Source organism: Alligator sinensis, unplaced genomic scaffold (genome assembly GCF_000455745.1).
Source record: "Alligator sinensis unplaced genomic scaffold, ASM45574v1 scaffold923_2, whole genome shotgun sequence".
In the NCBI taxonomy this organism is placed as follows: domain Eukaryota; kingdom Metazoa; phylum Chordata; order Crocodylia; family Alligatoridae; genus Alligator; species Alligator sinensis.
The window spans coordinates 778,933-792,286 of NW_005842589.1; the positions used below are offsets into that span (position 1 = coordinate 778,933).

General features: G+C 38.8%; 1 protein-coding gene across 5 annotated transcripts in view; it reads right to left on the reverse strand.

Annotated features, from left to right (window-relative positions):
• The window catches only part of ROBO1 (roundabout guidance receptor 1), a 461,057-nt gene that overhangs the window by 383,362 nt on the left and 64,341 nt on the right, over nucleotides 1-13,354 (reverse strand). For 4 of the 5 annotated variants that reach the window (XM_025214559.1, XM_006032830.2, XM_025214558.1 and 1 more), the window contains exon 2: nucleotides 9,331-9,657. In XM_025214559.1, coding sequence (XP_025070344.1) covers nucleotides 9,331-9,472 — 142 coding nt within the window. In that variant the 5' untranslated portion in view covers nucleotides 9,473-9,657. Of the gene's footprint in view, nucleotides 1-9,330; nucleotides 9,658-13,354 lie in introns of those variants that run through there. The other variant, XM_025214560.1, reaches the window with a different exon arrangement.

Below are 13,354 nucleotides of genomic sequence, written 5' to 3' on the forward strand. Positions count from 1 at the left end.
AGAGAGTCAGCAGATGTCTGTCTGGTCTGAGGGGAATTTCTCTCTCTCAGGAGAGAACAGTTTAAATAGGAGAGGAACAACCATATGCTGACTATGCACTGCTTAACAGATGACGTAGAGAAGTATCTACCACCACTGGGAGAGAAGCCAGTGCAGTTTTTAAATTAAATTTCTTTCAAATTCAATGCAATCCACTAAAATCAATTTATATACTGGATCCAAGTTAGATCAGGGGACTGTCATCTGAACATTACGCAAACACAAAGATGAAAACCTAGCTTTATAACCAGTATGATTTTGCTAACAGGAATGTTACGCTGTAAACATAATAAAAACAGATTGCTGCCAGTTGTAAGGACAAATCAAATGTTTTATTCAAAGGGAATGATCACTTGAAAATAAAAATAAGCAGATAAATCTTATAAACAGTATTTGTCAGAATCGGTATCTTTGCTTGGACAAACAAAAAAAAAAAAAAAAAAGTGTGTTAGCATAACAGTTTTCTTCCTAAATTTGGGTCAACCTGTCTGCACCTCAGGGTTACAATAAAACCAAGATAATTAAAAGTAAACTGGAAAACAAGAGTGAAAGGAATCACGATATCAGCAACAAATGGGTGAGTAACAGAGGGCTGCATTTCTTTGTCTGGTTCATCATTGTCCCTGTGCCATTAGCACTGTTAGGTATGCAAACATCTACACAATTCACAAAACGAACAGAGATTTGAAATAGGGATCCATAGTGTTAAAAGCATTTTGACTTGTGTTCCTTCTGAGTTCTTTGTAACACAAGAATTGCTTTATTAGTTTACAATAGTAAAAAAGGAAAAACCAAAAACAAAGCCAAGAAGTTAAAGCTAAGAGCTGGCATTCTCTGAAGGATGCCTAAAAAAAAAAAAGTGAGAACCACTGGCTTCACCAGTCCAGCTCCAAACTCCCCCACAGCTGGCACACTGAGCCAGAAGCTAAAAAATGTACCATATTCCTACTTACTGAAGATAGATATAATACAGTTTATGGGAGCCTGAGATAAGTAAGATCTTGAAGTCAATCCTCCCTGTCCCACTAACTCCTGGGAAACTCAGAACTCTATAATTTTTCTCAGGAAATCATTTAGCAACAAATTAAAATTGATACGCCTCTCTAAAGCATATCATAGGTCTCTTCAAAGTCAAGTTGTTGAACATCAACATGATCATCCTGAGAGAAATTAATGGTTAAAAAACCCAAACTTAACAAGAATAGTGTTCCACTCACCTCTAGCAATTTGTTTTCTCTAGCCTTGCTTTGAGGAATACCTCCAGGTTAAAAAAAAAAAAGACGAAAGACTTCCTCCAACTATTTCCTTCTACCTGTCCCCTCTTTCATCAGAGGAAGGCTGGCACAATATCCTGTTTCTGAAATTAGGTTGGAAGCTGCATTGCATTTAAGTGGCTTAAATTCAAAAAAGCTCTGTAGCCAAATTGGTCACCCATTCTTTCCTGCTCACACCTTGCCATGCAAGTAAAACTTGCTGGTACCGTTAGGAAGACTTGGCATGTAGGTGTCTTGTGGAATAAGTATTCCACTGAGAGCTTTCCAAAAAAAGCTACTCCAGCTCGCTTATCTTTAATGCAGTGGTTTTCAATCTGTGGTCTAAGGAGTCCATGAAAGACAACTATGATCAATCGAAGTATAACAAAACACACAATTCAAAGAGGTCCGTACCTACATTTGCATTTTTTTAGGGGTCTGCAAATGAAAAAAGGTTGAAAACCACTGCTTTAATGTGTTCTCTCTTGGAACTCCTTACATTATTTGCTATCTGAGTGATATTATGCTGTCTTCAATTTTTTTTTATTCTATTGTACTAAAAAAATTCCACCCAGAACAGATGAGCAGCAATCACCTCTGCAGTGTTCACTTAATTCTCTTAGAATTGACTTGCCCGGACAATCTACTACTCAAAGTGGAATATAAAAGTGGATACTGAACTGCAATAAACTTAAATTTTTAATATGTATGATATTGATCCATTTAACTTTTTCTTCCATTTTGTACCATTTCTCATGTCTTAACGTCAAGTTCCGTTTCCAATCCCAATATCAGAAGAATCCTGAGTTAAACCCTGGAGATGAAGAGAAGTCCATGACTCACACAGCACGTATTGTGTAATATGTTTAAAGCTCAAATGTATGAGCAGTCTCCAACCTCAAAAGCCTTTACTGTCTCTGTCTAAGGTCTTTCTATTCACTAATAATGCCACTGGGCTTGTGATCTATCATGAGCTTGAAATTATCTACACCCTGTAACTGTTTTCGAACTGCAGACATGATCACCAAACATTCAGTCTCTGTTTCAGGCATATATCTGGTCTTGATATTTGAAACCTAGCTAGATATTAGCTTCCAATCTTCCTCAGATACTCCAGACGATATCATTTACTGAGATTATGAAATGCCCATAATGGACACAAGGTCAACAGTGTCAGTAAATGTAAAGTTGCTTTCATGTATTCTTCTAGTTACAAAGATAAAGTTTTAGGCAATTTACTTAGAGATTGCGTGTTTGATGAAAATAAAATGCAACTTTGCCATTAAATTATCATATTAAATAACTGCATCCAACTGGATATATCTTTATACAATAGCAGCCCCATTACAGCAATGACTTCTTAAGAATCTGCACTCAGCTTCACTTCCCCATGGGTAAATTATTGTGTTGAGACGCATTTGTAATCCTCTTTGCTAAGGTTTGTTTCAATTCAGAATCTGATTAAGTGCTCCTTCCATTTAGGTCACTGCACACAGTAAGCAACTAACACTAAAACTGTGGATTGAGAGCTGGTTAAAATACAGGAAGCTAAGGGTCAAGGATGGAAAGAGGTCCAATATGGGGTCTTGCAGTGATCTGTGCTGGGCCCAATTTTCTTCAACAGTTTCATCAATGATCTGGAAATGGGGGGTGCACTGTCCATGTTCGTAGATGATACCAAAGTATTCCAGGTAGTCAAATTCCAAATTGATGGAGAGCTGATAAAATTCAATGTTGACAAATGCAAAATAATGGACATGGGGAAAAGCAACTTCAATTACATGTACACAATGCTGGCTTCTGAACTAGGTGTTACTACTCAGGAAACGGGTCTTTCACTGGAGACCGCTCTCTAAAAACAGAAGCTCAGTGTGCAGGGACAGCCAAAAAAGCCAGTAAAATATTGGGCATCATTAAGAAGGGAACTTAAAACAAAACAGAGAACACCATAATGCCACTATATAAATCCGGCATGGTGTACCCACATCTTTAATACTGAAAGCAGTTCTGATACCCACATCTCAGAAAGGATGTAGCAGAATTAGCAAAGGTACAGAGAACACAAAAATGATTAGTTGCATGGAGCAGATGCCATTCCAAAATAGATTTTAAAAAGTCTAGGACTCTTCAAGTTTTGAAAGGAGAAGGCCAATGGATAATATGACAGAGGTATAGAAAATCATGAAGAGTGTGGACAAAGTGACCAGGGAAAAGTTATTCACCAAGTTCCAGAACAACAGAATTGGAGGGCACCTACTGAAATCAGAAGAAAACAGGTTTGAAGCTAAGAGAAAATACTTTTTATGCAATTCATAGCTAACTTGTGGAATGCATTGCCACTGGAAGTGATAGAGGCAGATAGCATAGCCAGGTTCAAAAGGGAACTAGACAAATTCATGGATGAGTGATCTATTAATAGCTGTTGAACAGAATAGTTAGAGACGTTCCTTCTGTCATCTCTAAATCAATAAATCTAGGTGCCAGGGAAGGTAATGAATACAGGATATAACACTCTAGAGATATTGGGTTCAATGCTCTCCCTCCAAAGCATCTACTCCTACCATTGCCAGAGACAGGATACAAGAGATGGACCACTGGACTGACCAGTATAGTGCTTCTTATGTTCTCATGTAAAATGGTTTGAAAGGGTTTTTTTTGTTTGTTGAACATCATATCGTGCAACAACAATGAATTAATTACAGAAAGTTAACTTTTCTGACCTTGAATTAGAAACATTCCTAGAAGAAGGAAAATAAGAATCAGCAGTGATGTTACAATCCATCTGCAGTCAAGCTTCTGGTCTTAAACCATTCTTACTCACTTCCTAATGGTTTTCCATTAGACATTTAAAGGAATTGTACTCATCTTCACAGGTGCACCAAAAAAGAAAGCCAACTTCACCATGAAGATATGATACCAAACTTAAGGCATAAACCCTAACGTTAAAGTAAATATTGAAACAAACAAACAAAAAAAAACCACAAACACCAAGGCATTACTCTTGAGTTTATAAAACATAGGGGGAGTTGTTTGTTTGGGGTTGTTTTTTGGGGGTTTTGGTTTTTTTTTTTGGGGGGGTATGAAGCTTTCCCAGCTCAAAATGCAATGTTGCATTTTGAGCTGCCTTGTAAAAAAACCTTCTTAAAGATCAGTTAATAAATAATGATGCCATAAAATGCCATGTAGTTTTGCTTCCTGTTGCAGTAATTTAGAGAGCAAGACGGCGCAACAAGACTGTCCCCAAAGTTAATTTATCCTGCTCATTATATTAACAACAAGGGCTAATGAGTCAGTCACCAGTTTACCAGTAGGAAGTAACAGGTAGATGGCCTGCAAGTCTCATCCAAAGTGTTCATTAGTTTCAGGTACAGATTTGAAGCAGTGCTGCTATCCAAAATCTGTTAAGATTGAATATTCATCAGATGACCTCCCAGAGGCTCATCTACCTTCATGTCTGGACATCCAAAAGAGTTATGTTTACTACTTTTCTTCTTAGCAATCAAAGATATGTATGCAAAAAGTCATTTTGAAGCAACACCTCCAAAGTAATTGCTGTAAGGAGGACATGAGCGTTTTAAAAATACAGATTATATGGAATCCTCTGGTTATTCTTCAAGTTAAAACCATGCCATGGAATTATTCTCAAGAAAGCCATCATGGCATGGTATCACTTGGATTCTTGCTATACGGGTTCTCATCTGGCTCTAAATTAAAAACAAATGGGTTAGCAAAACTTAACAGTTTACTCAATAGAAGAATCTCAGTTGTGCAATGCTAAATGGCATCTAGTTAAAGACAATAATTAATTTACCTTCATGAAAAATAATTTTCTTCAATTTAAGAACACGTTTGCAAAACCCACATGTTGAAAAGGAAATCTGTACAGGATTAAGAGAGTTTGAGGATTCAAGTTATCATGGAGCATTAATGGCAAACAGACCATTTGAAAATGAAGATGTATCAATCCAGTGAACATTCCAGCACTTCGTTTGATTTTCCTTAACATCCTCAGAATGAAACAAACAAAAAGGTGTCAACCGTACAGTATTACCACCCTTGCTTACTGATAAAACTATTAACACCCTTAGTGGCTGATAAAAGCTGCTCAGTTTGGAAACCATCTTTACTCTCCTGGAGATTTTCAAGATGTCACATGCCAAACAAAAGATCAGCTGAATCTGGTCCTCAGAGAAGTTTCATAGACTCAACTGCTTAAAACAGCTACAGTATACTTCTTATCTCTCAATAATTTTTATCACATCTCCAAATCAGCTTTTGCCTCTCTCAAATGATAAACAATCTTTGTTTCTAAGTTGTTTAGGTGATGGCCAGATTCCTGTCTAGACCACTTAGTGGAGGAGCAAACAGTGATCAATTTTGTACTCGTACCTGTAAAAACTGACATTTATAATAAAAATTACCCAGTTTAGTTTTGACAGGGACATGCCCATTATCACATTCTTTAGGACCTTTCACCACCAGGGAATGTGTCACTGGTAGGTAATTGTAATCTGAAACCAGTTACATTCCTCAAAAACAAAACATGGAGCTAATTTAAGTAGGTCTCCAGTGAGCAAAAGACGGAGTTCAGGAAGTCAAGAAGAAAGAGGCAAACAGCCAGTTTGACATCTCTGAAGGTGGACTGGTTACTCTTGTCTCATTATCTCATCACCCTCACTAGTTAGAAGTTTCATTCTTCTGTGAGTTAAGTTTAAAGGTATACAAGAAGGTTTCGTCTCAGAAAGTTTATAGGAACAATGGCATACACAAAAATTAAGTCCATCGGTGAAAATATAATAAATAAATAAACAAAACTATATTCCTTTATGCATATTTTAGCTGCTTTGTAATTCAGTGTCCCAAACGACTTCCAAAAAGGCAACAGATTTAAAAAGACCCTAGTGCGTGTGCATGTGCGTGTGCAAATAATGCCAAGGACAAGCAGCTGCATCAAAGGACTGACTTTAAAGGATTCTGAGATGCAAAGATTGGAGTGAGGATAACCACTTCTGTGATTCAATTTACTGAAGATAACAAATGGTTATTAGTGCTGGATCAATGACATTCATTGTAGGCCACAAGGCTACTGCTAGCTAAGAGACACACCTCAGTGGAGGACAACTGAAGAGCCAGCATACTTCAGACTGAATGGCATGTCTAAGCCCCTTCAGTAGGCTCACTGGGGAGTGGAAAGGAGAGGATAAATAACACTTTACTGCTGTTAACTCATGTTTTATCTATTCTGTGAATACACGAAGGATTTCAACCCCTGGGGTGGTTTCAATGCAACACACATTTTAAATGTACTTTAAATGGCTATAATTTTACCATTTCACATTTTATAAGTTTGTATTTAGCTTTGTAGCTCTTATAAGTTTGTATTTAACCCTAGCTTACTCTTTTTGTAACTGGAGAGTCTCCAAAGCTTAAATGCATCATAATACAAAGAAAAGAATAAACAACAGGCCAAGTGCTTGTAAAGAAAATAAATTCCCTTGACTGGACTACTTTGAAAACATAAATGTGACAGCATTTTATCTGATCACTTGTTTTTAGTGTTGATTACATGTGGAATTAAATTGTTTCTTAATCTGAAGACAAATGTACAAATTCACTGGGTGCTAAAAGAGTTAAATCTAATTGAGGTCAGTACCAGCAAAAGTGATGGAAAAACAAAACGTAGCAATCGATTCCTTCATAAAAATGGCACACTATTGCCTCAGATTTGAGCTGTTTCCAGTTACACCTAGCAGTTACAGTGCATAAAAAGCTTTTGTTCCTTAGTTTTAAATGTCTTCCTGTTAAACTGACTGTGTAACATTAAAATATAACCAAATGAATACTCCAAAATGATCTTTTGTGTTTCCTAAATGAATACCAAATAAAGGCAATTTTATTGTGTAAACATGCAAAGATTAAACCTAAATGTAAGGGTTTTAAAAGTAGCAATTGTGTATGGTAATACTGTGGTGTATAAAAGAGGAGGCATTGACAAGCTAATCAAAACAATATTTTCTCTCTGGCCACTATGAATCCAACTGTAGCTCATAATGATAATAGCATTATATCTATGTTTCTCAGATGTTAAATTTAATGTAAATTTATTCTGGTAGCCTTCAATTATTTCCTTGTTTCACAGCATATCTTGTTCTTCACCTTTTAAATGCTATTTGAAATGCTTTGCTCTTTTCTGTATTTTCACATCGTTGCTTTTTCTGCTGAAATCCTTTTAATGCAAAATTTATCAGTATAATTAAAGCCATGCGTTACTACAATACATTGCTATAAATCTTATTTGCTAACACATATCAGCATTTTTTCCTCATAAGAGTGTAGGATTCAACCTGAAAAATAATCAAATCCCTTCAAACCTTACTCACATTTCACAACCCTGAGACCAGTCATCAATACGAGTGTGATTTTCAATCGAGTTTGCAACTTAATACTGTACTATTGTTGTGGCAAACATTTGAAAGTCTGTTAGAAGATACTTGTCTTTTATCCTGGTTTTGAGTATTGCTCAGACATGTGAAAAACCTTGTGGTTGTATTAATGTTTTGCATACACATCCAGACCCTGTCACTAAGACTCTCATTGTAATCTAATCAAGCTGACTTGAGACAGGGGTCACAAGCACATTTAGACACAGACAAGTGAGTTGTCAGAAGGCACGCTGAACCAACCAATTTAAACGTAACTCAAGTTCCTTGCCTTTCCATGGGAAACTGGGAAGCAAATACATATATTTTTAAATATTCAAGATACAGCACTCTTGAACGATGTACATTTTAAGAAATTGTTAATAAACATTATTCCAACATATGTTGCCAATGAAATAAATTGTGAATTGAATGCCTCACCCCTTTGCACCACAACCAAATCCTTAAAAAATATGGAGAATTTATGAACTGTGTTATATAATAAATAGGTAGTAGCATTAAACTAAAAATGGATTATCTTAACTTTGGTAATGCACTCCAACCTATTGCTACTAGAGAGTTCCACGAGGATCTAAAAACAACAAATGCATATTAAATCAATTTCAAGAGTTTTGGATTAGGTACTGAGCTGAATTCTCGTCTTTCCATTGGAGGGAAATTCAGATGGGCACCCACAATGGATTAATCCATTTCAAAATCATCTATGCACACTATAAAAATCAAGACTTTATGAGCACAGGGCATGCTTTGTACTTCAGAAAGTAGTCAGATAATAATCACTGTAGTGCACCAACAACAAGAAATCACAGCCTTCAGCAACAAAAGCATCATTTGCAGTGCCGTGCATGCAACATCAAATACGAGCAGAAAACAGACACAGTAGGGCCAAAAATATGGCTCTCCAGACTGCTTTCAATAATTTCCATAGCCTTCTAGGGGTGGGCAGTGGGAAGGAGGGTGGGGAAATCAGGACTCTCATTTAGGTTCCTTCTGGTGCATAATTTTAAGTATCCAAATTTGAAATTTTTCAACACAAAGTCTTAAGACTCTCAAATAAAGCAGTTTCAAAATCATGCCCAAAGAGACAAGGGGATGAAAATCTCTCTCTGCTCCTCTCTTTGAACATATACCTACTATTAGACAAGTGTTAGTATATGGGCTGTCTACCTATACTCTAATTAGAGAAAGACAAGTTTTTTTTGTACACCCACCCCTGCTCATCATTTTTCTGCAATGTTTATGCACACCATTTAGCAACTGTGCTCTGCTGGACCAAACCCTAGTTCTAATACTATTAGCAGTGATTGGCATTTGATATGGTCTATAGTGAGGAAAGAGGATCAATAATCTTTAAATCAAGTATGCAGCGTTCCAAAGACAATATCCAGGACCTCACAGAAAAATAAGCTTTCATTTAGCCAAAATAATTAGTTTCCTAAAATAATAGGTAGGCATCTTATGGTACATCTACTTAATGGTATGTATTCTCTGTCTTTCAGGCAGTATTCTTGGGAAGCGCCAAAGGTTTTGCTCTTAAACATGTCTACGGTAATATACAACAGCAAAACCACTGATAAAAGGTGAGAAACTTTACTTACTTGCTACTTCCAGAGATGCATTATGACTCACAGCTTCTCCAAGGTAATTCCTTGCTACACAAACATAGACCCCTTCATCTGGTCTACTCTTGCGACCATGTACTATACGTAAGAAAAATAAAGATCCGCTGGGCAGCAACATCCGATGGGAGCGAGGATCATCTTTGTCAGTTTCCACTCTTTCACCCCCTTTATACCATTCAATGGTTGGGGTTGGCCTTCCTTCGGCCTTACAGTTCAAAGTTGCTGGTTCTCCTTTTGAAACAATGAGATCAGATGGGTGCTCAACAATTCGAGGCGGGAAATCCTCTTGACGAAGACGGGAGCCTATAAAATAAAGAAACCATACAGGTTTGGCTCAAATGGTCTTGCGTTATCACCATATTTTATAACAGAACATGACACCTAATCCATAGTTGCCTGGTGCTCTGACAAAGCCTGCTATTTAAAAAAAAAAACAAAAAAAAACAGGTTTGGTGGGGTTTTTTGTTTTGTTTTTGTTTTTTTAAGAGCTTCCTCATAATTAAACAAATTAAGAAGTCATTTTTCAAGTACTCAATTTGATTATCTTAATCTTTTAATGAAACTGAATTCTTGAACCTGATCTATAGTTGCAAATAAAGTATAGCTCAGATATAGTACAATTGTAATTTAGATACCTAGTAATATTACTCAATGCTGCTCTGGGTCTGAACAGAAAATCTGATGACTGTTTTGGTCACTCATTAGGAAGAGCTACTGGAACACAAGAGACTGGGAGCAGGTTCATGGAAATGTTAATGTACCTCTTGCAATTTTTCAAGCCACAGAAAGCTACAGGCCAGGTAATCAGCAGGGATTCAGGTTTTCCATTTGCCACAGAAAAACACGACAAAACACAATTTCCTTTTAAAGGAGAAAAACCTGGGAAACAGTCGGTTTCCCCTTGTAGGCTTTCAGAGTTCCAACCACAAGGTGCTGCTTGGGGCTGTGGAGAGGAGTCAGGGGGCACTACATGCATGTGGCAGCCAGACAGTGTGGTGGAGAGCAGCTCCCACAGCTTCTTCCAGGTAAGTCTATGGGGGTAGGGGGTCAAAGGTGAAATCGGAGGCAGAAAGAAAACAGGCGATACGTGGGGGGGCCAGGGATGTAAGCGACACCTGAAGGGAGCAGGGGCACAGGCAATGTGTGTGGGGGGAAGGGGCACATGCTCCCCCAGATAATCTACACCTGCAGTGAGGCATGGGGCTATAGCCTGGCCGGACCAGCTCCAGGCAGGACCCACCTCCATGGCCCAGGAGGAAGACCCCAGCGCAGGAGGGAGCAATGCACCACCATGGCTGTCAAGGTGAGGTACCCCCTGCCCACTGCTGCCACAGCCCCTGCTCGGAGCTGGTTGGGCCAGGCTGCAGCCCAACGCCCGCTGTGAGTGCAAAAATCTGTGGGGCACATGTGCACTCCCCCACCCTCCCATGCACTGCTGGTGCCCCCACACCCCCCAGATGTCATCTATGCCCACACTCCCCCTACTCCACACACCCACCCCCTTCCTCACACAATGGGTGGGTTGGCCTGGGGGACTGTGGGTAAGAAGTGAAGGGCACCAGCAGGGATGGGGAGCTGAGGGTTGGGAGGAAGGAGCACTGGCAAGGATTGGGGGCTGTGGGTTAGGAGTGAGGGGCGACAGTAATGGCAGGGGCAGGGCATCAACATATCATGGCTGCTCAGTGCCATAAAGCAGCTGTAGAACAGACAGGTACTGGTGAGGGAAGGGGGCAGGGGAGCAAACTAATTTTCTATGGTAAAAAAGCAAAATCAAATGCCAAAATATATAAGTATTTAGAATTAATTTCATTTTATTATAGTGACTGAGGCACTGGTAGGCTTCCAAACTGCTTTAAAATTGTAAATATATCAATTAAAACATTGTGTTTAACTGATACCTACGATAGTGGCGTTTCATTTCAATTGTGGAAAACCATGGATTTGGGGGGACTTGGGGGGGTTAAAATCAGAGAACTTTGGATTTTTGAAACTGAGAAAACCAAGATTCCTGGTAATCAGTTATAACAGTAAAGCCATTCATTATACTATTGAGATTTTCTTTTGTTCTTGTCTATCAGTCACCCACAGAACTAAGCCATCATCTGTGGTAAAACAATCCAAAAAGAGAAGTAAGAAGTACCTCTTTTGGAACAGGTTTTGAAGACCTCATTCAAAACCTCACTATACAATTTCATATTGTATATGGATTGTAGGAGGATTGTGGGCTTAACTGTGAAACTGTTAGGTAGGTATGAAGCTGGCTTCAGGGTAGGACCCACGGAGTCCTAATGAACAGATCTGTGTTGTGTTGATGAGAAGTGGCCAGTGCTGTTCCACAGGGGTCAGTGCTTGGTCCAGTACTTTTCAACATCTTTATCAATGATTTGAATGTGGGAGCAAAGAGCTCGTTGGCCAAGTTCACAGATGACACCAAGTTCTGGGGAAGCATGACCACGCTTAATGACAGACATACATACATATACATATATATATATATAACACACACACACACACACACACACACACACACACACACACACACACACACAGAGGTGAATCTAGACAGGCTGGCAAGTTGGAACCAGATAAAGTTCAACATTGAGAAATGTAAAGTGCTCCACCTATGCACCTACAGCCTCAGCAGTGCCAAATTGACTAGCACTATGAATGAAAGGGACCTGGAGGTAATAATAGCCCACAGTATGAATATGAGCCAGGAGAATGATGCTGTAGCTAGCAGGGCAAATAATACTCTGGCATGCATCAATCGATGCACCTCTAACAAAACCAAAGAAGTGATTCTTCCACTGTACTCAGCATTGGTGAGACCACTGCTGGAGTACTGCATCCAGTTCTGGGTGCCACACTTTAACAAGGATGTGGTAAAGCTTGAGAGAATCTAGAGAAGAGCCACCTGTATGATCAGAGACTTGCATGACAAGCCATACGAGGAAAGGCTGCAGGCCGTGGGACTGTTCAGCCTGAAGAAAAGAAGGATGAGAGAGGACTTGGTAACAGCTTACTGCTACACTAGCAGAATACAATCAAGGTCTCAGTGAGCATCTGTTCATCAGGGCACCCTTAGGGAAAACCAGGAGTAATGGCCACAAACTCCTGGAAGACCTTTTCAGACTCAACATTAAGAAAAATTTCTTCACAGTCAGGGTGTCCAGACTGTGGAATAAGCTCTCTCCAGAGGTGGTGCAATCGCCTACCCTCAAAATCTTCAAGAGGGAACTGGACAGTCACCTCACTGGGATCACCTGACCCCCAGTTAACTTTCCAGCTTGGAGCAGGAGGCTGGACCCGATGATCTTCCGAGGGCCCTTCCAGCCTTACCATCTATGAATCAATATGCTAACAGGGAGCAAATATAACACTGTGTTGGACTGATGTATTCAACAGGAAAACTGGACAACATAAGCTAGGCAGCCTGACAAAACACACATTCATTAAGCAATTTGGAATATGGGTTTTTTTAAATTTATGATACCATTTCTCTCCTTACAACTTCCTTTATTTCCTATTACTACTTTTTCTTTTATTTATATGAATGTTTATCTTAGTGAAAATGTCTTGAGTAAATAACCTGACAGTTAAAATAGAAAATGCCAAAAGTTTCTATTAGCATTTGCAATGTGTGTTTTGCACAGCTGTAAAGCAAAACATAGAAATCATAAAAGATTCAGAAGAATCTTATTCAGAGCAGCTCAGAAGGCAATAAAATGGTATGGAAAATGGGAAAAGAAAGAGGATCTCAGAGAGAGTGCTGTTTTTGATGCAGACTTACAAATTAGTGCAATATATAGAATTTACATGTAATGTTATTTCATATTGCCCTCACCATAAGCTAATTAGTGCAAGTTAAATTTCACACTAATCAGCCAATAGCATGCACATGAACCTCAGTGTCTGGGCTGAGGGCTGGCCTGTTTGTGCTCTGTAAGTAATATCAACATATAGTTTTATCTGAACTCTAGTAATCAGTAACCATATACAT